At 44.4% G+C, this 26,391-nt stretch overlaps 1 protein-coding gene across 3 annotated transcripts in view; it reads left to right on the forward strand.

Moving 5' to 3' along the window:
• Window positions 1-24,675, forward strand: part of LOC148506670 (uncharacterized) — a 28,308-nt gene extending 3,633 nt beyond the window's left edge. Inside the window, exons 2-9 of one of the 3 annotated variants that reach the window (XR_015869756.1) lie at window positions 1,023-1,098; window positions 2,042-2,132; window positions 2,987-3,061; window positions 3,178-3,267; window positions 3,907-3,993; window positions 4,642-4,728; window positions 7,409-7,642; window positions 24,654-24,675. Coding sequence is in view for 1 of the 3 variants with exons in the window: in XM_088446407.1 (XP_088302533.1) it covers window positions 1,023-1,098; window positions 2,042-2,132; window positions 2,987-3,061; window positions 3,178-3,267; window positions 3,907-3,993; window positions 4,642-4,728; window positions 7,409-7,583 (681 nt within the window). In the remaining 2 variants the exon portion in view is untranslated. Of the gene's footprint in view, window positions 1-1,022; window positions 1,099-2,041; window positions 2,133-2,986; window positions 3,062-3,177; window positions 3,268-3,906; window positions 3,994-4,641; window positions 4,729-7,408; window positions 7,650-24,653 lie in introns of those variants that run through there. The other 2 variants (XR_015869757.1, XM_088446407.1) reach the window with 2 other exon arrangements.
• The last annotated feature ends 1,716 nt before the right edge of the window (window positions 24,676-26,391 follow it).

The raw sequence follows: 26,391 nt of genomic DNA on the forward strand, positions 1-26,391 counted from the left end.
TGTCTAAAAGGGCCGGTACACACTGGACGATGTTTTAGTGTGTACCAACTTCATAAGCGACGTGACCCAGTGTGGTTCCGGCATCGGCAAGTGCGTAAACCTTGCTGATGCCTGCAACGACGGCGAGGGCCATGCTGCATTCGGCCGAGTCCCATCTAGCCATCGGCCCCTCTGGCATTTGCCAGAAGTGCCAGTTGGCCAGTCAGGCCCTGTTGCTGAGTGTCAGGGTAAAATAAACTGGAGCCAGAAAAAAAAGTATTTCTGCATCCCAACCATCCTCCCTCTTAGCCTGGCTACATACCAAGTGTACATGGAATCAGTGATCTTATACAGCAATAATATATATTGGATCCTATGTGTAATTCAGAACAGATGTAATTAATATATTTAAGTGTGCTCCATCTTCCTTACATTGCCATGTATGTACAGTATGACCATTGCAGTTCTCACATAAAACCTCTAGCCCTGCCTGAGATGCTCGTTGCTCTGTATATAATGTTGGAGGGTTACCACCTGTACCGATACCATACTTGCCTTCAGGTGTAAATGCCTTTGGACTCGTACTCATAGGAATTTATAAGAACAGTTTATAGTTGGGATACGTCCAGTGAGTATAAACAGAGCCAGCAGGGCACTCCCTGAGCTGGCTCGGAGTGCCCCCGCCCATGTGACATCATGCAATAGGGGTCAGGAGCCAGAGCTCTGTGACGGGCGCTTCCTTAGGATGTGCCAGCCGCCTCTCTCAGTAGCGGGGTGCCCTTCCAGGTATGCCAGGGTTTTTCAGCAGGTACCACTGAAGCATTACTGGTCTCCCCCCTCTGCCAATTATACTTGGTATAATCCTGGCCTGCAGTCTCCTGTACATAAATGTATGATGAGATTTTCCTAGAACTGTGCCTTCTCCTGCAGGTGTCACCACAGCTGTCTGTGAATATGTTATAGTCAGTGTCACCTAGAGGATAACAAGAGGTGTCACAAACATTGTCAATGTTATGTAATATGGTCTTTTCTTATTCACTTAGCAGGAATCCCAAACTGCCTGGGAGGGCGACCAGATGGCACAGGACACAGGACTTGGAGTTTTACAGGACAGTGCAGGTAAGGCTTGTATAATACCCTGCTACAGACACTGTAAGATGAAAGCTGGCTGTACACGTAGCAAGACTACTGAAATGGCTCATTAGCCACCATGAAAGTTGTGACCATATATTTTGATTGCAGCTGATGATGGAGATGCCAACTTAGAGCATCTTTAGACAGTGAAATACCGCTTAGGGGCAACCACCGTCCGCATCATCAAAACTAGCGTCAGCCCCATGCTAGGTGCAGATAGTCCATCAGAGTATGGCCAGTGATGTCAAGAGCTCACACGCCCCTCTCACCCCCCAAAAAACCCCACTTAAGGTGGCCATACATGGCACGATATAGGTGCTATATCGTGCCGTGTATGGGCACGATATCGTATCTGATATCGTGCTGCGCGCTCCTGCGGGGTCGTACATCACAACCCCAGGTCTTCCTGCAAAACCATCTGACCTGGGATGCGAAGTACGATCCCATTCAAATGGTGGAGGGGGGAGCCGGCATATCGTGTGGTCTGCGGGGACCACACGAATGCCGGCAGTGACAGCACAATCCGTCTGCTGACGGATCGCACCCTGTTTGGCCAGCATTACAGCAGACCTCTAAGCAGCACTGCAAAGTGTCCCCCTCAGGAGCTGACCTTCAGAAAGTTACTTGCTCTTTTTTGCTTTACTCCCACCACAGAATCCGACTCACAGAGACACTTTCTGCTCTCTTAAGCGTCTATTTACAAAGCCTTGGATGGAGATAAAGTGGGCAGAGGTAAAGTACCAACCAACCACCTCCTAAATGTCATTTTTCAAACACAGACAGTTAGGAGATGATTGGCTGGTACTTTAACACTTTTTCTTCATCCAAGGATTAGTACATAGACCCCTTACTTTATGTTGGCACTGGCACCTGCTGAAAGGAATTTCCTACAATACACATAAACTACTGTCTTTGCTTGATATTGCAGATCGAAAACAGGCCAATAATAAATCTACCAGATGGCAAGAATGTGATAATATCGATGAAGCACTTCCTTCCGACATACCAATCTTTACCGAGTAAGATAAAGAATTTTGTTCAGAAGTTATCAAATGGGCAGAATATTGAGGACAAACAACACTTAATTGCCAAATAGATTTTTAGCAGAGGTTCTCTAACCAGTATTGCAGACAGGGCTGTAGAGTCAGTTGTTGAGTCAGAAGCAATTTTGGGTGGCCACCACACAAGGCCAGATGTGCCCACCAATTCCTGGGAACAGGTCCCCAGTGGCACCTGTGCCTAGACAGGGCAACTGCTACTTCTGAATACATACAGAGCAGCTCAGTATTTCTTTAAGCATTACACTATGTTCACAATGCTGAAGGGGGTAATGTTTGGCATAGTGGGTACGATGAGTGGCCTAGTGTACATAGTGGGGGCACTGTGTGGCGTAATTTGCGTAATGGGATAATGTTTGGCATAGTGGCTGCAATGTGTGGCATAATGTACATAGTGGGGGCACTATATGGTAGAATTTACATAATGGGGTAATGTTTGGCATAGTGGGTGCAATATGTGGCAAAGTGTACATACACTCCCTGCATTGGTTATAAGGCACAATGATCCCTATGGTTACATGCATTTTCTGAAAAGTATCAGTGTGTTTTCATCAACAAGTAGATCTTACTAACGGTTTTCAGCCTCATTTACATTTGGATGCAAGTCAATGTTATAGCACGCCTCTCACATGTAGCAGTACAGTCCACTTTACCGCGCTCATGGGTTTTGCTTTCATAATCTCCCTGTAATGCTTTTTCAAATGTAGGCAGGTATGATTTATATATATATATAGTTTTAGTCTAACTATAATGACATTTGGTGGATTTTCATTTATGTTCTCTTTTATTTCATGTCCTTGTTGGTTGCCTTTTAGAAGCGGCAGACCGGGTAGTGTGGAACCCCAGCGCGCCGTACCTACGGTGTCCCAGGATTCCTCTGCAGGAATACGGTGAGACTAGAGGAAACATGAATTTCTTTTAGCATTTTATTTGAGAACCCAGATTGTATCAGACAGAAATAAAATAGAGGCCATAACATAATGTACTATTTTGTTTCGTATCCCAGCCCATTGCCATATAATTTCATTGGCTCCAGCCGAACGGTCCCCGAGTCCGCTATTACTGCAGTATGCCTGGACATCTCTAGAGGATTAAGGTAAGAGGCAGACAGATATGGATTTCACTGTAGCATTTGGTTTATGTAACAACACCAGTCATTTGTCTGTATAATAATTTCCCCCGCATGGAGCAATGTGATATTTATCCTCATATATTGCTCATATGACAATTGAGAATTAGGGGATATTATGAGTCATGCTAACGTGTGTGAAGCTTTCATTCTGATGCTTGTAACCCGTCTACGAGTTGCGGAGCACAAGCGAGCGAAGCGAGTGGGGAGGAGATGGCGAACGTACGAAAGTAATTGCTTAGCTAGTAAAGTACGGAGAAGGTGAGCAGGGTACAGCAAAAGCTACATTCCTTTCTGCGGAGCTGGATTACTGAGATGTACATAATTGGGAGAAGATACATTTTTAGGGGCATTCTGTGTGTAAAACAGCCTATGGCTAGCTCTACTATACCATATGCCTTCATTACATTGGGACTGTTTATGTTACATGTCAGTTTTATGTTTTTGATTGTTTTATTATTACAGACTTTGTGCATTCCTACTTTTTACCAGATAAGATAAAATAGGTAAAGGAAATAAGATCACATTTTTTGTCAAATAGAAAATCATTATCCTATATATACTCTGAGACCAGGATGTAAGATACTATTTTAATTTCTTTCCTAGACATTTTTTTGATAACATATGTGATGCCAGAACACCAGATCCCGAATTCACCATCTCTTCAGGGTCACCGGACTCCTCTCAGGGAAGGTAAGTGTAGGACAAACCTAGATATAACTTGGGTGTGAGTGGCCTTATATTGCACCTGCCAGCCAGTAGTTCTGCTTCCATGCATCCTGGAGTGCCCAAAGGAAGCTCTATACAAGCACCTTGCATTGTGTACAGCCGTCCAGGGCGTCCAGACAGCTCTCCAGTTTTTACTGCTGCTGGCCCCGCCTCCTCTTGTGACATCACAGCTTCGGGGGCGTTGCCGGCACTGGGCAGCTGTGAGCTCTGCTCCATCGCTGACCATGTGCATTTAAAGACGCAGACTTACTTCCCAATTCCTGCTAATATACACATAGCTTTGTGTGTTTGCGAATACACTTGAATGCTCATGTTAAAAAGTTGAAACTTTACAAAGTCCAGCCTGCTAACATTTTAGGATCATGCCCTTTTAAAAACTTGTTTCTCATAATGAGAGTGTGGGAGCATTGGGACTGTTTATTTTGCATGTGTCGGTTTTATGTTTTTGATTGTTTTTTATTACATCCTTTGTGCATTCCTACTTTTACCAGATATGATATAAGCAGGTAAAAGGAATAAGATCATATTTTTTTGTCAAATAGAAAATCCTAATTATATATACTGTATACTCTGATGCCATGATGTAAATTACTATGTTGTTTTCAATCCCAGCACATTGTTTGATAACATTAGTGACGCCGAAACAGGAGACACACAGTCCACCATCTCATCAGTGTCACAGGACTCCTCTTGGGGAAGGTAAGAACAGGACAAATATAGATTTCACTTGGGCATTTGATTTATGAAATAGTGTATTACCCTGCAGAGGTGAGGGTACAGATGGCATGGTGAGGTGTAAATTGAAATTACCTCTGTAGTGTATAAATGTTCTCACTTCTTTCTTTGGCGGCAATTCTCAACTCAGTCCACACCTTGGCAAAGAGGCAAGGGTTCCCCAACTGAGCACAGACAAAGAGAAATAAAATGCATTCAAATATATTTTTTGATTTATTTCTAAAGACCTTAACCAAAAACTACAATGGGTCACTGAAATTAAATAATTAATTTGCAATATATTCGCAAATAACGTAGGATACTGTTTTCAGTTCGGCAATCTCACATTAACATAAGTAATGCTTTCTAAAAACGACTGCCTTACTAACTATATTATACTAACTATACCACAAATATGGATTAACTGGCTCCTCATCCAAAAGTATAATTTCGCAATGTTCCTACAAACCTACTATATTATGCATTAAGCCTTTCAATAATCAACAGACTATGGCCCTCATTCAGAGGCGGTCGCAAGAAGCGATCGCTCTCTCTGAACGAGGGCGGGCCCTTTTTTTTTTCTGTGCAGCATCCTGGTCGCTAGCTAAGCTGTGGGTTACCACCCACAACTTAGCGACCGACCAGGGTGATGGACCATCGGGGCTTGCGACGAGACCCTCTGGTTGGGTCTCAGCAACCACAAGCCCCAGGGAGCTTCCTGCTCTAATCGAGAAGGAAGCTCCCCACTGACATCACTGCTGATGTCAGTGCAGCCGCCCACAAAACGGCAAGCGTTTCGTCAGGAACGCCTCCGTTTGTGTAACCACCCCCCCGACCCGCCTACAAAACGGGGCGAGCTGTCGATCAACATCGACAGCCACCCCTTTTGTAGTGAGCTCTGGAGCGAGCGAGTATCTCTCTCGCTTCGGGGTTTGCGCATGCGCAGTGCGGCTGCTGCGCGTGCGCAGGACCAAAAGCGGTTGCGACCGACTCTGAATGAGGTCCTTTGACCTTATCACACTGTGTGCTCAAGACGGGATGTAAATCCTATCTGAAATGTCCAGAACATTCTATCATTCTACCAGTTTAAGAACCCTTTTTAGGTGACTTTTATGATCGCAACCCGGGTCACTTAGGGAGTTTTTGTGTGCACAGTTGGGGCCTATAAAACACCTGTTGCAGCGCTGTTATGTGTAGTACTTAACGCAGAAATGTCTATCACAAGGAAGCAGGTGCTGGTATGTACAAACAGAATGTTTTTCTCTCACCAAATTCTGAGGAGGAGTCTCAGAATGTAGTTTCCCAAACAAAAGATTAGTACAACTTCCCACTGGAACATTTTAACTCTGTGGCAATGCAATTCCCATAAAGACCCCTTCTCTTGTCACTTGTGACTGTAGCAACTCTGCAGCAACTTCCTCTATTTATCTCAGCAGATTCTATTAGTAGCTTTCATCTACTGTGCAGATCTGTAACTTTCTTCTACACAAACTCCACTGACAGGGGGATCTTAAGAGAGGAGGGGACCGTGTGCACTCCCCATGCAGGGCCCCCTCCTCTCTCACAGGCGGTTCACCACTGCAGAAGCAGTAGACTCTGGACACTAGAGTGTGCCCAGAGACTACTGCGCATGCACAGAACGCCAGAAAAATGGCCGCGGTGGCCATATTCCGGTGTCCTGTGCAGCACTGACACCCGACGCGGGACCATGGACAGGTGAGTTTTAAATAATATGGGTGCAGAGTGTGTGGTGCAGAGCCCCCCTGGATCCGGGGGCCCGTGTGCCACGCACAGCCTGCACCCATTATAGATACGCCCCAGTCCGCTGAGCTCCTGCAGTGCATTGTGGGGAGTGCAGCTTCTAACAGTTCCAGCTCCCTGCAGCCTAAATAGCCATGGCCACATCAGACAGCAAGAGAAAGCGAGGCCTGGCAAAATGTGGGGTATCACAATATGCCCAGTCATTTGACTATATAATCTGTATAGCTCGTAGTCACGTGACTTGTAGTTGTGTGACATTGTAAGGAAATCATTTTAGACTAACTTTAAGGAACCTTGATGGCTTTTTTTGTTACAATGTTTACCCCACCGAGATGTATGAACTAAAAGGGGGGGAGGGGGTATTGGTAAGCATAGCATTAGGTCTTCCAATAAAATGGAACACCTGTAAAGGTCCACTTTTGCTACAACCTGTAGTAACTAAAGGGCTCTAATGGAATCCACCACTACCTGACAGCAGATCGCACCACAGTTCCCAGTACTGAAGGACTTTGTTAGTCTGAGAGGGACTGGACCACCTCTTATACTCTGCTGTGAGCTGCGCTGTTGCTGGGTTGAAGATGGTCTGAGGTGTGATCCATCTCATGGCTTCAGGTTCTCTATGTCCTATGCAATTGGACAGGTTATATTAAAGGGACAAACCCATTTAGACTTTTTTTAGGCCTGTGCTTCCTCCTGGGCACCACATGCAGTTCCAGAGATGTAGCATCTTCTACCCTTTAATTCAGCTGAAGTGGCAGCATCTAGGAAAACAGGTTTTCAAAGTCTCAGGGTTCATCAGCAAAAGCGGGGAACAGTCCTGGGAAAACCTGCTGTGTCAGATCATTACTGGAACCTTCTCACTTGTAGGCTGTAATTCACAATTATGTTTTGTTCCTCAATGCAGAAGATCTAGGACTGGACGATGGGAGAGAAAGAGCTGGAAGAACTGGAAAAAATGTGAGGGTCTTTGGATAAGACAACACCCATATCGACACCTGCAATGTAAAACCCTCCCAGCTCGTCACCAGCATCAGATGACCAGGGGCTTCAATCCCTTTGAGGTCCCATCTCTCCTGTAGGAGAAGAACATCTATCCTACGGTGTATATAGCACTGGCTTGTGCCATCATCAGTAACAGGTCAGGAGATGCCCCCACACCCACACTAAATAAACTCTTATTTCTGCTCTACCACCAGGAGTTTCTCTGTTATTCGAGTTCTATATGACCATGCACCACATTCTCCACCACAGCTGTGCAGCCAGGGGACACTGCGCCGGGCGTGATGTGCACGTCCCTTTCCTGTTTATGTCTTGTTTGCATTTTTTAATTGCATTATTATATTTTCCAGTCTATTTTGAAATCTATGAACAAAATTTATATAATAAGCGAGAAAGCGTGTCTGTCTGTCTGTCTGTCTGTCTGTCTGTTTGTCCTTTATGCACGGCCAGAGTTTTGGACCTAGCTCCACTAAATTTGGCATGGTGGTGTAGTTTGAACAGAATTAGGGTTTTGCCTAGGTTTAAACTTTGTCAGGGCCACACACTGTCACACAATCCCTAAAAATAGAGACACAGGTTGCCCGGGTTGACAACAAGACCCTGAAATACACCTGCGGCCTTTATTTGTTTAAATTGTCTTAGTTTATAACCCCATTCCATTGAACCCGAAAAGGACCCCACTGTGACTAATAGCGCCATCTCCAGGTAGCGGTATCGCAAGTCTTCCTCTGTTATTTTTTTACAATTTGATTTTAGTAAATTTGAGCCCATCACATTTTCCATTACAAGGATGGGAAATGCAAACCGCTTACTTAAAAAAATGGGCTTGGATGAGAAATTTGTGATATCTCTTCCAATCGCTCATTGATACATTTAGGTGATACTAAAATAATGTGAAATTGGTGTGAAAACGCCCATTTTCATATTTTTAGTAGAAAAAAGTTGATAAAAAGCCCATTAAGTGAGTTATAGAGCCAAATTTGCCCACCTGGAACAATAGTAAGCCTATGTACACTCGCCAGATCTCTTCAAGGGCCCATACAGTGAATATTGGAAAAGCAGATGGGAGTATGCACTTGGCACCAATGCTGACACCCCACCAAGTCTCGGCACTGTAGGCTCCAGTCTGATCAGCCTAATGGTTGATCAGCCACTGGTTGGATGACCTGAGGGTCTGAGACACATGTCCCCCTCTTAATCTGGATCTTCAGTGTCCACTAGATTCTAGGCAGGGTCCTAGGTTTCATAATGAATGATCAGGTTCTGCGGAGAATATAAGGGGAACCAGGGGGAACTGGTCATCTGGCAACTTTGGCAAATGCCAAAAGTGATGATTTTCTGATAGGACTCTGTGATCAGCATACTTTCTTTTTGCCAAAATGTTAGTGGTCTAAGCTAAGAATTAATTACATCTTGTTTGCATATAGGACGCCCACTTTACCATGTGCACATCTGTAATACTTAGCAGAATAGCAAAACCATCGGTAAAATCAAGTACCATCGGACCCATACGCACACTTGCACAAACCCTGACCTTACTCAGAAATTGCTAACAGTCACGTATGCTTTGAGACCTCAGGCTGTGTATGGCTTCGCAGTGGATAAATTATGCATGCCCCTGAAACGCACTAGCATGCATGCATTCGCCTGACCACCCCCCAGTCACCACCCACAAATGGCACTTCCTGTCAGTCACTCTGCGATGGGTCTGCGTAGCCGCTGTGATCGCAGTCCCCATCGCAGTGGCCGGTTCGCACATGCGCAGAATGCAACAATCGGCTGACTGCATGCGTATTAGCCACTGCGATCCAAGCTAAATCAGGCCATTAGTCAGGATTAGAAGGCTTGCTACATAAAGCAAATAGCTCAACCGCAAAATACATGAGATTGTGAGTTCAAGTACCCTGATCTAGGTCTGAGCAAATGTTTATTTTAAATATAAGCGGGGATTTAAATGAAAGTTATTACTGATAAGGTGCACATATATTGCACTATTACTGATAACTCACAAGTTAGATTCCAGATTATGGTATATGAGGTTTGGTGTTCCAATCCATTGCTAGGAGTGTTGTGTAATTTAATAAAGTGGCATTAAGTCAATGAAGTACACTGGTACATTGTAGTTATAAAGAACATAGTGCAAGCATGTGCTACTTCATTACAGATAGCTCTCCTGGTAAATGGCTGACTGTGACATGTGTGGTTTGGAGTTTGAATCCCCTGTGGGATGATCTGTGTGTTTTAATACAGGTAACGATGAGCACTTGTATGTTGTTTTCATTTTAGTTATATTTGTAGTATAAGAGTGCAGACTAAGAAGCGCATATCTCAGGAATAGAAAGAGCAGGAGTCTATATTAATTGCTAAAACACTCCTAGCCAAGTAGCTCCACCTCCTGGCTCTCTGTTCAATGGACATAAGGCATTAGCGACGTCGTGAAATCACGTCACATCCTCCGATCACCATTACCATTACAGGCTGTGGCTCATACACAAAACTAAAGTTGAACGCAAGTCAGTTTATTGACATAGCATGTTTTCGCACTGCACATGCTCTGGAGTTGAGCACGTGCATCTACAGGTAATGCTGTATGCAACACACACTTAACGCCACTTGTAGCTGAAAGGTGTGACAGTTTGGTAAGGGGGCATTTACATGAGAGCTAGGAATAATAAGAGCTGGTTGAGGACATGTCGACACAGCTGTGGGTCATGCAGAGACGAGCGTGCGAGAAGATGCCCCTGCTCACTGATATCGATGACGGCTGAGAAACCACGTGTATGCACAGGGACGCTGCTGTGGCAGAGGTGTGTATAACTTGGAATACTGGCAATTTTCTGCATTGAAGGGGTGATTCAGTAGCGAACAGAATTGCAAAGCTGCACGCAGGCAGCTTTACAATTCGGTCTTTGCAAATATGCAAATGCAGCAGGAGTTGTTTGCGGCATGTGCGATCCCAGCAATAAGACCGAGGTCACAGGCTGGGATAACCATCACGACCTTCGCTTCTGGCCTCGCAAGCAGGGCCCTTGGGCAACAAACTTGTGGGAGCCCCTATCAAATATGTATATTATATATATACTGTATATATATACTGTGTATATATATATATATATATATATATATATATAATTTCACTCTAAACAGCGTATGATGCTTTCACTAATGGGTGCTTATTAGATGAAAGTTGTATATATGGTGATCTATATGTGTATGCATATACTTATGTACTGTATATGTGGCACTCCCTTTGTACAAGATGTCTGCTTAGTCAACAGAATGGTGGCAGTTGGATTCTGCCACTTAGGTATGAAAATGTATCAAAACAATGTAGTTGTTGACAAGCACCTATTAGTGTAATATTATTAATAATTTCTAAAGTGAAAGTGTGCAACATGTGCAATATTATGAAAAAAGTGCAAGCGTGCTTACTTGCTAGTATAATATAACTACTGTATAACCACATTAAAAGTGACTCAGTTCAAAATATATAAGCTTAATCTTAATATATACTGTAGATAAAAGCATATGAGGAACCTCATAGTACATAAAGAACTATAACTGACTTAAGGGTTCATAAGTTAAAAAATAAAATGTATTAATAATAAAAGTAAAAAGAAATGACAAATCACCCAAGTTTAACATTAAACACATAAGGAAAAATAAAAAAAAGTAAGTAAATGGAAGAATAAACTAAAAAGCAAATAAAATAAATATGTTTAGTTTAAAAAAATGGAAATTAGAGTTCAGCTTATCTTTCAGCAGTGCTTGGGAAAGTTCATAATGGCAGAAAGCAGTAAGCACGCTTGCACTTTTTTCATAATATTGCACATGTTGCATACTTTCACTTTATAAATTAAGCAGAATATTACACTAATAGGTGCTTGTTGTCAACTACATTGTTTATATATATATATATATATATATATATACAGTATATATATATATATATATATATATATACATACATACACATATATATATTGTGATATGATCGGTGTAGAGGTCCCTCTCCTGGGGTAGATGGACACCTCCTTACACACAGCAGCCAGGAAACAGCACTCCAGTCGTGGGTTTTCGTGCAAGCTGGTTGGCACCAGTTTTTATTGTGCAACACCAATAATCAAATAAACAAAACATAAAATAAATCCTAGCCCGTCTGGGCTCTAACTAGACAGTAGGTTTCCTCACTAACAGAACACAAAACAAGTTCACGTCCACAGTACCTTCAGGTTTGTGTCAAACAGTGTCTCAGAGCAAGCTAACCTGCGGGCCTGCTCTCCCAGGTATGAGACACTGCACCAAGACATTACACAGCTCTTATGAGCCACTTCCAGGTGTAATCACTCATTAGCCTGCTCTCAGACTGAAAGGCCTAACACTTGAAATGGTCCTGTGGATGGAGCCCTCCCTTCTCTCTCACATCCACACCCCCAGGACCCATTCTCCGGCTTTTACCAAAAGCCAACACTCAAACCTGTTTGTAAAACAGACTTCTCCTGAGGGCTAAAACACATAGGACAGGAACCTGGGACACACATACAAGCCATTCCACACTTCTCCAGTGCTTCTATCACAATATATATATATATATATATATATATATATCCAAATACAGAGCAGCAGTGGGCGGCACTCAGAGAAACTTATCAAAAATGACACGGACACACCGTGAATCCAGTCAATGTTTCAATTCTTTTAAAGAATTTTCATCAAGACCATCGCGACCATCGGGCTTGCGATGAGACCCTTGTGGTAGGGTCTCGTGGCCGCAAGCCCCAGAGAGCTTTCGGCTCAAACAGAGCCGAAAGCTCTCCCACTGACATCATTTGTGATGTCAGTGGGGCCGCCCTCAGATGGTAGGCGTTCTCATGGGAACGCCTCCGTCTGGGCAGCCACCCCCCGGCCCACCCACCAAAGGGGGCGTGCTGTGACTCAACATCGACAGCACGCCCCCTTTGGGACGAGACCCGGAGCGATGGATTGCCTGTCGCTATCTGGGTCTCGCGCATGCACACGACGTCGTGTGCATGCGCTCTGGGCCACCATCGACCCGGTTGCGAGCGCTCAGCGCTTGCGACCGGGTCTGAATCAGGCCCACAGTGTTGTAATGCCAGGGTCCAAGGGCTGTGCTGGGAGAGCATGCCCAAATTGTGGCTGCAAGCCACTGCTGACTGATTAGCACAAAGAGTGCTGGGACTTTTATGTTTGTTTATTTTATGTTATGTGCCTGTATGTGTGGAGGCCTAACCTCACATATGCTGCAGTGTCTGCTACCATTATAAAGACACTGCTTTACCAAGTACCTGCCTGTCTGGAGTCCTCATTTCTATACCCCGTGTTACTATATATTCAGGCCCATAGCTACACTATAAAGCGGCTGAAGGTAGGCGCTAGCTATGCCCTCCAGAGAGCTAGCCACATCCATGGCACAGAACACACCCCCTATGTAGAGTCCACACTGGTCATGTCTCCTCATCACTATTCACACTGTCACAGCACTAGTCACACCCCCTGCAGGGCCACGAAATAGACCCTTCATACATTTCAGCTCCAGGCCCATGTGGATCTTACTCTGGCACTGTTGGTCCCCCTGGACCAAGGGGCCCATGTGTACTGCACATCCTGCACTCATTATAGATACGCCAAAGATTCCAAGTGAAGGGACCCATACTGTACATCAGGCGGCAGGTTCCCTGATCTGACCATAATAGCCGATCTACCGGTCGGGATAGCTGATTGGCAGTCATCGCTGTTTGTCAATCCGTCGATGAATCTGTGAAATTCTTTATGCTAAAAATCCCTGATTTGTTGATGACGAAAATATTTTGGTCAGGGTCCGCAAATAGGGGAAATCCAACATGTTGTATTTCACCGATGCCCCGACCCCGGCGTCTGGGGTTCAGGGAAATGCGACAATCCGTCACTGATGTATGATGGCCTTAACTGTGATCATATATGCCAGCCACGCAAGGGTTAGTTTGCCCACATGAACCTAATGAATGTTTCAGTTGAGCTGAAGGCCCCCATACATCAAAGATGGATTGCAGCAATCGTGCAATTTGCAATCGATTGTATATAAAAATCTTTCCCTTTTTCAATCGATTGTGGCAATTCTGCAATCGATTGAAAAAGGGAAAGATTTTTATACACAATCGATTGCAAATTGCACGATTGCTGCAATCCATCTCTGATGTATGGGTGCCTTTAGTTATTGGTAGCACACTTCCATCTAGAGGACATATTGAATATTACATAGAGATTCACATTGTGCTGTGCATTATATTTTATTGTTTATCATTAGGAATGTGTCTGTATACTTTATTTTTACACTTACATAAGCAAAATAAAAAATGCCAGAAAAAATATTAGCAGATTTGCTTAAAATAGTTTTTTTTTTTAATATTCACCATTACCAGTGACGTCAATTACAAAACTTCAGTGCACAAGGAACAAAAATGGCAGCTGCTCCATCAATCTGGCAGGGAGGGGTCATACCAAGTAGAAATGTAACCCCCTATTGTTCCACAGCACACTGAATTATACCTGCAACAACATATGAAGACTATGTGGTAATAGAGATTCAGAGATATTAGTTGCATGCATTTGCAAATACATGGGAAGCTGCTAGACCATGATGCATGCAAGATTTTTGTTTTTAAATAATTGGTGCTTAAATTGGGATAAATTGCCAGAAATGTGCTGGTTCCTGCACCTGGCAGGCTGTTACATAAGGGCCCTGGGGTCTAAGCTGTATTGGAACCAGAGATTTGCCAGGATGAAGCTATGAATTCCACAGTAGTTACAGGGGTTTTGGGTTTATGGGCCTGATCCAGAGATGGACGATAATGTAGCCATAGATCAATAGCAGTTGCGGGAATAATCACATATATACCTCAGGTTTCCCTCTGTGCTCCCCATGTGATGGAGTGTACAAGCACTGAGTCGCCTACTTTCAGGTTCTGTGGTCTGTGCAGCTGTGATGGAGAATGTATACATTCCAACATCGGTCGCACTATCGACATTTGCGGTTGCCTAGGGTCTGTTCTAGTTACTCTCCTCAGATCCAACTAAACATGGCCTCTGAAGCAGTGGTTTTGTGATTGGGATTGTAGAGGCGTTACCAGACCCACCCATGACACTCCCATAACACGCCCATGAAACCGCCCCTTTTTGTGATCACTTTAGATCCCCTCCCAGTCTCCACCCTGAAACTCTCAGGGATCACAAACCCCGTTGCAAGTGTTGGCAATCCCATACACAATTGTGAATGACATTGGACACTTGGGTTCGGACGTACATTATATATATAAACATACATACATAAAGAAAGCCTCTGGTGCTTAGCTATATTTAATTAAAAGCATGCAAATATAATTGTCAGCACAGCAAGTAACAGTACTTACCCACTTGTATGTGCGTGAAACGCAGCCAGCCAATCAGCAGCGGCCGCTGCTGATTGGCTGGCTGCCGTTACGCGAGCTGTGATTGGCTCGCGGCCGGCTCCATATTTTAAATGCCACCAAGTCTCTTTTCTTCTTGAAGTTCTCTGGCTGCCCCCGGTGTATTCCAACAGTGAAGTGAGGTACTACACATCAATGCAGTTCACACCTCCGCTACTCAGGCCCCCTCTCTCTCCAGGCTCGGGACTGGAGCCCCGCAGCAATCCCTGATGGCGGCCCTGCTAGTGGATAACAAACTATGAGGCTTTCATAGAGCTAATCTGAATTCTTTATCTTCATCACTTAGGGCTTTACAGCGAATACTGCAGTGATATTGTGGTCTGGCAGACAAGCATGTAGTGTAGGATGGACACGAGACCTGCACAGTGACTAAGACACATGATACACAATTACAGCTTCTGTCTATACTACACTCAGGTCTGCTGCTTTACTTCTCACTATTGTGCTTTGCAGTTGTGTTGGGTTCTGGCCCATTAAGGAGCAGCAGACACAACATATTAGGACAATACTTATTTAACCACTTAACTGACGATTTTTCCAGCAAAACCAGACAGAAATTGCCTGGCCCGCAGGAAAGTCCGGTAGTCCGAAAAGATCCGTTCTGCACATGTATAGAACAAATTTTCTCTTCAAAAACACAGCCGGGGGGTGCGGACACACCTTGTCAGCTGAAGTACAGCTGGCTGCGTTCGCATCAAAACCGACAACGTCAGTTAAGTGGTTGCCGGCATGGGAGCGAATCTAGTAAATTAGCCTCGATTTTTTAAGTAGCCATAATATAAAAGGTAAGGCGTCCCGGTTTGCCTTTAAAAAAAAGAGCATCTTTAAAATTACGAACTAACTCACCAAAATTGTGCTTTTGAGTATATTCCTATTTCTCTTACCTCTGATCTCTTCATTTCTGTTATTACTGTCTCTGTGTATCTGATTCTCATCTGCCAAGTGGATATATAGAGAGGACCCATGGGTGTCTCAGTAACATATGCATACAGAATATAATACCAGTTTATTCTTATTCTTGCAGTAAACTTAATATTTTGTTATGAGCTCTAATAACATTTTATGTCATATCACATTTATGTACAATTTACCTACATCCTGCTCCCAGTCACCAAATGTATTATGTATTAATGGGGGAGATGTATGAAGCCCAGAAACGGTATCAGCGCACGTTATGTGCGCTGATACTGCTTCTCCCCGATGTATGATCGGGGTCTGGGCGGTAAATGACAGGGGTGCTATGCGCCCCTGTCATTATCGGCGCTGCTATCTACAAGATAGCAGCGCTGATAGCCTGGGCTATGTACAAACGGTCAGATCGTCTGACCGTTCGGCCAGCTGTAGCTGTCGTTATCGACAGCTACAGCCTGGCGCTAGCCTATCCGCACAGCAGGGACATCGCTGTCCCTGCTGCGGTGGCTACCGGCTCCAGGGCTCCACGTGGGGATCTCGCGATACTTGCGAGATCCCGCGCATGCTCAGTGGAGCCGGCCGGGACAGAGACACAGCGCATCAGCACTAGGCTGATGCGCTGCTGTCTCTAGCAGGTAGCGCCGGAGGGGGGAGTTAACGCTCCCCCTCTCCGGCCGATGAGATGTTTATACATCTCATCGGTAGTGCTTCCTGCTTCGCCTTGGTAAAGAGGCAAAGCGGGAAGCGTTATAGTGGCACGTTAAGTGCCGCTATAATACTTCTATCCCAATGACACACTGGGCCTGAGCTGCACATAATGCCCATACTCACACAGCGACTGTGCAAGCGCATAAACCCCTAAGCTCTGCACAGCCCACAGTGTGTACGCACAGAGTCAGGCCCGTCAAGAGCCGCACGTGGCCCCGGTAAAAAATGGGGGCATGGCCTAAATGCGGGAGGGGTGGCCATGCCCCCTTAGGTCAAAAAAAAGTTTGCGCTGGAGAAGGGGGCACAGTGAGGCCCCTCAGCCCGGCGCATAACCAGTGGGGGACGCGATCAGCTTGATTGCTACCCGCACCGCACAGGCATAGAAGACTGCTGTGGCTGCTTCTTAGCAGCCGTGAGCAGTCTCCCATTGTAGCCCAGCACACAGCAGCATGCGCTGGGCTGCTGTGATGTAAGAGGGAGGGGGGAGCGGTGCCGGACCCTGACCCCACCGGGCCCCACTAGCTCATGTTTTGGTTTTGGATCTGGATCTCCCCTGGTTTTGGATCTGGATTGGTTTTGCCAAAACCTCACCTCTGTTTTGTTTTTCGGTTTTGGATCTTTATTTTTTCTTAAAAAATTATAAAAACAGCAAAAATCACATAAAATGGGCATATTTTTGTTCCTACAGTATTATTAACCTCAATAACATTTATTTCCACTAATTTCCAGTAAATTTTGACCATCTCACAGCTCATAATATTGATTTTTTCATCTAGTTTAGGCCCAAAATTTGCACCAAGATAGCTGGCTGACTGCAGCAGTGGGCAGCACAAACACATGGCAGTTCAACTTCAAACATGTCACATCAGGAAACATTTTTATTATTCAAGAGAGGCCTGAGGGAGTTGGAGTATGTATGTAGTTGAAGGCAGGGCAAGGACAGGGAGGGTTGATTGGTAGTAAATTTAATTTTGTTTTTTGATTCCGAAGAAAATTTATGAAGGAGAAGGGGAGGGGAGGAGGCATTTACAAAAAAAATGTGGTACATTCACATCAGTCCTTGCCACAGAGGAATCCTTGAGCATGGCTGCTGCTGCCGGGAGTTGATTTTCTCATCCCAGAAGGGGACCAGGAAAAGTGCTTTCCAAAAAACAAATAAACAATTGACTTAAATAATCCTTTGCAAACCTTCTATAAAGACATTTCCCAACCTGTACAGGGACATAAAAAAAACATAGTTAGTTAGTGGCCTCAAAGTGCCACTTAACCAGCACAGACAGCGTAAGATCTTTGATTTAAGGCAGGGGTAGCCAACCCTGGTCCTCAAGAGCTACCAACAGTGCATGTTTTCCAGGTCTCCTCATAGAATCACAACTATAATAATTACCTCCACCTGTGGATCTTTCTAAATGTTATGGTGAGTAATGAATACACCTGTGCACCAGCTAGGTCATCTGGAAAATGTGAGCTCTCGAGGACCGAGGTTGGCTACCCCTGATTTAAGGCCTTACGTTGTGTCTTTCTTGAGAATCCTGCGCCTGCTCCTGCGGCTAGGAGTTCATCCCAGAAGGGGACCATGAAGAGTGCTTCCAAAAAACAATTGACTTAAATAATCCTTTGCAAACCTTCTGTAAAGGCATTTTCCAACCTGTACAGGGACATTAAAAAAACAAACAGATTTAGTTAGTGGCTTTCAAACATTTCAGATTTAAGGTTTAAGTCTTACGTTGTGTCTTTCTTGGGAATTCTTTCTTGAGCGCCATGCCTGCTTGCTGGGAGTGGATTTTTTTCAGCCCAAAAGGGGACCAGGAACAGGAAGTGTGCTTTCCAAAAATAGATAAACAATTGCCTTAAATAATCCTTTGCAAACCTTCTGTTCTGTAAAGGAATTTCCCAACCTGTACAGGGACATTATGGGAGTTATGGGAGTGTTTCGGTGGTGACTGGCAGGGGGCTAATCAGATGTATGGAGATATACCGTGTTACTGGCATGTTATGGGAGTGTTTGGGTGGTGACTGGGAGGGGGCTAGTCAGATGTACAGAGATATACCATGTTACTGGCATGTTATGGGAGTGTTTGGGTGGTGACTGGGAGGGGGCTAGTCAGATGTACGGAGATATACTGTGTTACTGGCATGTTATGGTAGTGATTGGGTGGTGACTGGGAGGGGGCTAGTCAGATGTACGGAGATATACCGTGTTACTGGCATGTTATGGGAGTGTTTGGGTGGTGACTGGGAGGGGGCTAGTCAGATGTACAGAGATATACCATGTTACTGGCATGTTATGGGAGTGTTTGGGTGGTGACTGGGAGGGGGCTCGTCAGATGTACGGAGATATACCGTGTTACTGGCATGTTATGGGAGTGATTGGGTGGTGACTGGGAGGGGGCTAGTCAGATGTACGGAGATATACCGTGTTACTGGCATGTTATGGGAGTGTTTGGGTGGTGACTGGGAGGGGCTAGTCAGATGTACAGAGATATACAGTGTTACTGGCATGTTATGGGAGTGTTTGGGTGGTGACTGGGAAGGGGCTAGTCTCATGTACGGAGATATACTGTGTTACTGGCATGTTATGGGAGTGTTGTGGGCATGTCACTGGCATGTTATGGGAGTGTTGTGGGCGTGTTACTGGCATGTTATGGGAGTGTTGTGGGCGTGTTACTGAAGTGGTTGTGAAATCAAAAGAGTCTAAAATTCACCTGGAGAAACTCTATCTCTCTCCTGACATCTTCTGCCGCCTCCTCCATCCTCAGCACGTCTTCCTAATAAGAAAATGTTAGGTGAAGAGCGTTACTGAGTAGAACAATACAAAACACTTGGTCAAGAAAACATTTCTAAGTCTGTCTGTCAGTGTCACAATGCAGTTCTACCAATAACATCAGAAGTCTCTCCTCATACAAGACAAGAGAAGGGAGAGTCACCTTATGAATGACGGGTTCTTACAGTTATAAATAAAACAGTCACAATTCCACTAGTACAATAAAATGGCAGGAAATGCATCCACCCAATTAGGTTTCCCACGATGTCCCCCATGGTCCTGTGATTACTAGAGATGTGTGCCGACCCCCGTGTTTTGGTTTTGGGTCTGGATCTCCCCTGGTTTTGGATCTGAATCTGGTTTTGGATTTTTTTCCTCCGTGTTTTGTATTCGTGTTTTGGTTTTGGATCTGGATTTTTTCTTTCAAAATCATAAAACAGCTAAAACCACATAATTTGGGCCTGTTTTTGTTCCTACAGTATTATTAACCTTAATAACAATGATTTTCAGGCATTTCTAGGCATGTTTAATCACCTCACAGCTCACAATATTGATTTCACTATTTTTCACCAATATAGGCCAAAGGCTGCAGCGAGCTGGCTGGCTAAAGCAACGGCACAAACGCACGGCAGTTTAAAAAAATATCAGACATCTATGAAACATTGCCACACAGCAGTGGCAGATAGGATGGCAGTTTAATAAACTATAATAATGTCAGTCAGTAATGCCCCAAATTGTGCCAAATGTAAAGGAAAGAGGTGCAAGATGGAATTGTCCCTCCCACCCACTCTTATGTGGGATATTAAAAAGGACATGCACAGTTTAACAAACCAAGCACTTTAGCCACTAGGACTGACACTTTCGTGGCTTAACTCCCTGCTTTGTTTGGGCCCCACAAAACATTTTTGGAAGGACTACCTTCAATTATTAAGGAGGAGGTTGATGATGAGGGTGTTGGTGGCGGAGATTGCATGTTATGGTCCAAACTGCTGGTAGCTGATACTGGACTGCTTGTTATTAATTTACAAATTATAATTTTGTTAAACAAATTTCATAAACTTGCTGCAAATGACGTAACAGGGAGGAAGTGCTTAGATGGTTAACGTCCCTTCCTCTGCTAACTTTGGCTTTACAAATGGAACAGATGCCTTCACAACTGTTGTCAGAATTTAGATTAAAACAATTCCACACCCAAGACGTTGCTTTCCTGGCTTTCTTTTTATCATTAGCAAGAACTGCTGCCACTGGTGGCTGATTTACGCAATTCACATCCTTATCATCAACATTCCCCTTCTGTGTCACGCCTGTCTGTCTGCCCCTCCCCTTAGAATGTAAGCTCTCATGAGCAGGGACCTCTTTCCTCATGTGCTTCTCTTTACATTTTCTTCTACTCTCTACTCCCCATTAGGGCACCTAACACGGGACTGCCAACTCCCGGCAGCTGATTATGAGTGCTTTAATCACTATTTCAGCAATGTATATAAGTCATGTCCTTGTCCTGCACTGTAATGTACTGAAAGTTACTTGTTTCTTGCTCACCTATTAGTTCTATGTAAGGCGCTGCGGAACACTTGTGGCGCTATATAAATACAGGATAATAATAATAAATAATAATAACATCCACATTAGCGTCAGATAGGACACAAATTTCCTCCTCATCCTCCTTTTGCACTTCCTCCACACTATCATCCTCATTTTTTTATTATTTCACCATCTAATGCTAGTACAGCCGTCATGGCATCAGTGATCCGCTGTGAAACTGGGTGACAGCTGTTATACTTACTTCCTCTATCAAAGGACTGTTTAATAGTCAATTGTTTTTTTTAAATTACTTCCGATCACGAATGAGGATGTAGATTATGATGCAGGTGTTGGTGTTGGAGATCGAAGGCGCTTGGATCTCACAGAGAGGGAGCAGGTAGGTGACACTGGACTTGTTACGTTTAGAGTTTTGGAACTTGGCGACGTACACTTTGATATTTGATGAATGAGCTCCAAGTGACGTAACAAGGAGGAGGTTCCTAGGTGGTTTATGGCCCTCCCTCTACTCACTCTTGCATGGCAATGGGCACATATGGCTTGACAACTGTTGTCCGGATCGGGATGGAAATAATTCCACACGTGAGAAGTAGATTTTTTTGTCTTTTGTCCCGGCATGACAACAATGGGCTTTGGCTTTTTCAAACCATGGGCAACAGCTGTTGCCTTACTTACACAAAGGACATCCTCGGCATCAACATCCTCATCACCAACATCTTCATCATCAACATCCCCTTCATCCTTAGCGCCTTCAACTACCAAAATATCCTCCTCCTCCATGTGCAATTCCACAGAAGCATCCTCAATGACTACGTGTGCAAGATGTTGATTGCTCTTCCCCACACTTACAGAGGGCACTCAAATGTTGGAACTTGGATGATCCTCCAGTACACTAGTATTTAGGTCGGGCTCACACATGGCAACCGCGGACACACTTGCACTCTCCACGGGGAATTGTGATTTCGATTTCTCAGGGCACACAGTTGGTTTTCCCAGAGCTGTCTTAACAACTTATTGGACCACCACCACTGCTACAATAACCAGAAGGGCTATCAGAATCAGCAGTCTTCATAAAGAAAGAAGGCCAAGCCCTTATCCTTTCCTTGCCACTTTGTGTAGTGAATGGCATATTGACAATTTTTTGTTTATCTAAAGGCAAATATTCTTTCAATTTTTTTTCTTAACTTTAGTAAAACCTGCTTTGCCATATCGATGGCGTGACTTAAGCCCTGGGGCATGGGCCTTCCTAGAGGACGAGGAAGTTGATGGCCTTGCACTGCTGGCGGCAGCTACAACATGTGGTTCTTGGCCTTGCTCTCCTGTCATGTGACAGCCCTCCATATTTTCTGCAGTTTTGAAGTGTCACAATCACCAACAGTGTAGCCAAGGTGCTGTTAAAAAATTCACACACGTGCAGTCGTACGGGCACACAAAAATATTAGAGAAAAAGACAAATGATGATTTATATATTTTGTCAGCTCCAGAAGAACTTGGGCCCAGAGCACCAATTGATCACGACTGGAGTTGGACAGCACAAGGTTGCAACATGCGTTGCTGGCTGGCTCTTGTGCGCTACTGAGGTTAAGCCTAACACAGACGAGCACACACAGAAGAAAAAAATATAAGACACTTTTATTGTTTGTTTTTTGGAGCAAAACAGTAGTCGGGCAGCACAAGGTTGTTGCAACGTGCGTTGTTGGCTGGCTCTTGTGTGCTACTGCAGTTAAGCCTAACACCCACAAGCACACACAGAAGAAAAAAATATAAGACACTTTTATTGGGTTTTTTTTGGAGCACAACTGTAGTCTGACAGCACAAGGTTGTTGCTGGCTGGCTCTTTTGCGCTACTGCAGTTAAGCCTAACACCCACGAGCACACACAGAAGAAAAAAATATAAGACTCTTTTTATTTTTTTTGGAGCATGACTGTAGTCGGGCAGCACAAGGTTGTTGCAATGTGTGTTGCTGGCTGGCTCTTGTGTGCTACTGTAGTTAAGCCTAACACCCACAAGCACATACAGAAGACAAAAATATAAGACTCTTTTATTGTTTTTTCTTTCGATTGAGCACGACTGTAATCGGGCAGCACAAGGTTTATTGCAACGTGCGTTGCTGGCTGGCTCTTGTCCGCTACTGTGGTTAAGCCTAACACCCACGAGCACACACAGAAGAAAAAAATATATAAGACACTTGTATTGTTTTTTTTTTGATTGAGCACGACTGGAGTCACTGGATCTTGTGTGCACTACTGTGGTTAAGCCTAACACCCACGAGCACACAGAATAACAAATTATGACACTTTAATTGTTTTTTCTTTATTGAGCACGATTGGAGTTGTTGGATCTTGTACGCTAATGTGGTTAAGCATAACACCCATGCACGCACACACAGAAGAAAAAAATATATAAGACACTTTAATTGTTTTTTTTTATTGAGCATGACTGGAGTCGCTGGATCTTGTGCACTACTGTGGTTCAGCCTAAAGGTGCCCACACACATAGCGACATTTTACACGATTTGGCCGATTTCGACGAATCATGACGACAAATCGGGTAAAAAAAGTACAAATCGTGAGTTTATACTCATGAGCACGATGCCGATGCCGATGCGCGGCCCCGCTCGTCGTATATCGCATCTTCTGATCTGCCGTGCTGTAGGGCAGATTAGCTAACCATGAACCTGATGGACGCCGATCGTGAGTGTTTTTTTCCTCACGATGAATCGTACGATTCATCACACAATGCAGAATTTGACTGACAGAAGCCTGGACACGCCCCATCGCCATCCTGTGCAGCATCGTGTATGGAGCAAGTCAGTCGCACTTTGGGAGCCTGTACACTGGATTTTTGTTTTGTTGGATATTTGGTGAGTATTTGTACAGTTTGCAACCACACTGACCACCAATATGTGCTCCCCACTGCCCACCAATGTATGCCCCCAGGCAATAAATGCATGACCCAGCCACCGCCCGCCGTATTGAGGCGGGCGGTGGCTGGGTCATGCATTAAGCTCCCCCACTGCCCACCAATGTGTGCCCACAGGCAATAAATGCATGACCCAGCCACCGCCCGCCGTATTGAGGCGGGCGGTGGCTGGGTCATGCATTAAGCTCCCCCACTGCCCACCAATGTGTGCCCACAGGCAATAAATGCATGACCCAGCCACCGCCCGCCGTATTGAGGCGGGCGGTGGCTGGGTCATGCATTAAGCTCCCCCACTGCCCACCAATGTGTGCCCCCAGGCAATAAATGCATGACCCAGCCACCGCCCGCCGTATTGAGGCGAGCGGTGGCTGGGTCATGCATTAAGCTCCCCCACTGCCCACCAATGTGTGTAATACCTCAAATAAATAAATAAACACGTTTTTTTAAAAAAAACACCATACATTACATTTAAAAACACACATTATTTCAAGCTGGGGGTCTTCTACCTTTCGGTCTCCAGCTGTTGTGGAACTACAGATCCCAGGATGACCTGCCACCCATCTTTGAAACTATTTTTAGGGCATCCTGGGATCTGTAGTTCTACCACAACGACAGGCCCAAAGGTGGAAAACCCATACTGTCAAAGAAAAACATTATATTACCAAGCAATAAACACATAACATTCCTGTAAAAGAAAACATGATTAGAATACCATAACAAACCTTTAAAAACCTGTAAAAAAGAAAATATTAAAACATTAAAAATGTGAACTATAACAACATTACATTTTACAAAACTATATACACAAATATTTAAATGTCCTTTTTTTTCTTATTCATAGATAATGTCCATGGATTCAGAACGTGAATTCGTTACAGGATTCATTGAAATCCTGCACTCGAAAGACTGTCTGTGGAAGATCAGTTCTCGGAAGTACCACAATAAGTCGCAGAAGTTGGCCGCACTCGAGGAACTGTTGGTGTATACAAAAAAATACATATCTGATGCAGACCTGAAAACTGTACGGCAAAAGATACAAAATCTCAGGACAGTATACATCAAAGAAAAAAAGAAGGTGGATGACTCCAAAAAATCAGGAGTGGCTACAGATGAAATATATACTCCTGCGCTGTGGTACTACCAAATGATGTCATTCATCAGTGAACAAGAGCCTCAAAGGGAATCAATCATCTTGATGTCTGAGCGTGAGGGAGATGAGGAGGTTGCAGAAGTCTTGGTAAGTAGTGACACAGTTTAAACCAAAATCCTTAATGTTTTTGTTGTTAAATCCCAAATGTCCAATTTAGTCAGTAGTTCACAGATAGTCCTCCTGCCATGGTACAGCACCTGGTCCATTGAAATAGGTCATGTACTCCTCCCTCACTTCTTTGGCACGTGCGGTGGATGTTGTTGTAGTTGTTGGTGCAGACACAGATGTCAAATGTTCAATGTCCTCCAGGGGTCCTACATCTTCTGGTCTAGCTGGGACTGGTCCTCGTTGAGTAGATTTTCTTCGCAGAAAGTTGTGCAGCACACAGCACGCCATCACGACCCAGTCTATCTTCTCCACATGTAGATTGATGGTGGTGTGGAAAATGCGGAAGTGGTTGCTCATTATTCCAAACGCATTTTCCACAATGCGCCGTGCCCGGGATAGACGGTAGTTGTAGATCCTTTTCTCTCTGGTCAGGCCCCTGTGTGCAAATGGCTTCATCACATGTTCATGTAATGCAAAAGCCTCGTCTGCAACGAAAACGTAATTTAGGCCGTGCTTTGTCTGGTCCAGTGAGGGCAGGTTGAGGGTTTTGTTGGCGAGTCTCTGGTAGAAAGCCGTCTTTTTGAAGGATCCACCATCTGAAGCACGCCCATTCTTGCCGACATCCACAAACAGAAATTCGTAGTTGGCATTCACCACTGCCATGAGAACGATGCTGAAGAATCCTTTGTAGTTGTAGTAATATGATCCGGAGTTGGCAGGTGGGTTGATGCGGATGTGTTTCCCATCGATGGCTCCTCCGCAGTTAGGGAAATTCCAACGTTGTTCAAAATCTTCCGCGATGCTAGTCCACTCCTCCACGGTGTTAGGAAACTGTAAAAATAGGAAAAAAGATGTTAAAACATGACTATAATATTTTTTATATCTTTTTTCCCTATATAGACTCCCACCCAAGACCCTGATTTAACATCCACACCGGACCTCAGTCTGCTCGGTGGCGACAGTGATCCGGAGAATAGCACACAAGTGGAAACTCCACTTCCACCTGGACCCTCATCTTCGCAACAACCCCAAAAAAAACAAAAAAAAGGCAGAAAGGAGAATTTTACAGAACGAGAGGACCATTTTTTACAAAACGCAGAACGGCTGCTGCAGAAACCCCCAGATGCAATTGATGATTTCACAGCTCATGTGAACAGCACATTGAGAAATCTGGATGCAGATATCCCAAAAAAATTTTTACGGTTAAACTACGACCTCTTGAGTCGCTGTATGAGCAAAAATATCTCAAATTCGACATACATTGCAGATCCAATGCTATTTTCCCCTGCCCCAAATAGGTATGTCCGCCCCCCCCCTGCCC

Source organism: Taudactylus pleione, unplaced genomic scaffold (genome assembly GCF_031769625.1).
Source record: "Taudactylus pleione unplaced genomic scaffold, aTauple2 ptg000398l, whole genome shotgun sequence".
NCBI classification, from domain to species: domain Eukaryota; kingdom Metazoa; phylum Chordata; class Amphibia; order Anura; family Myobatrachidae; genus Taudactylus; species Taudactylus pleione.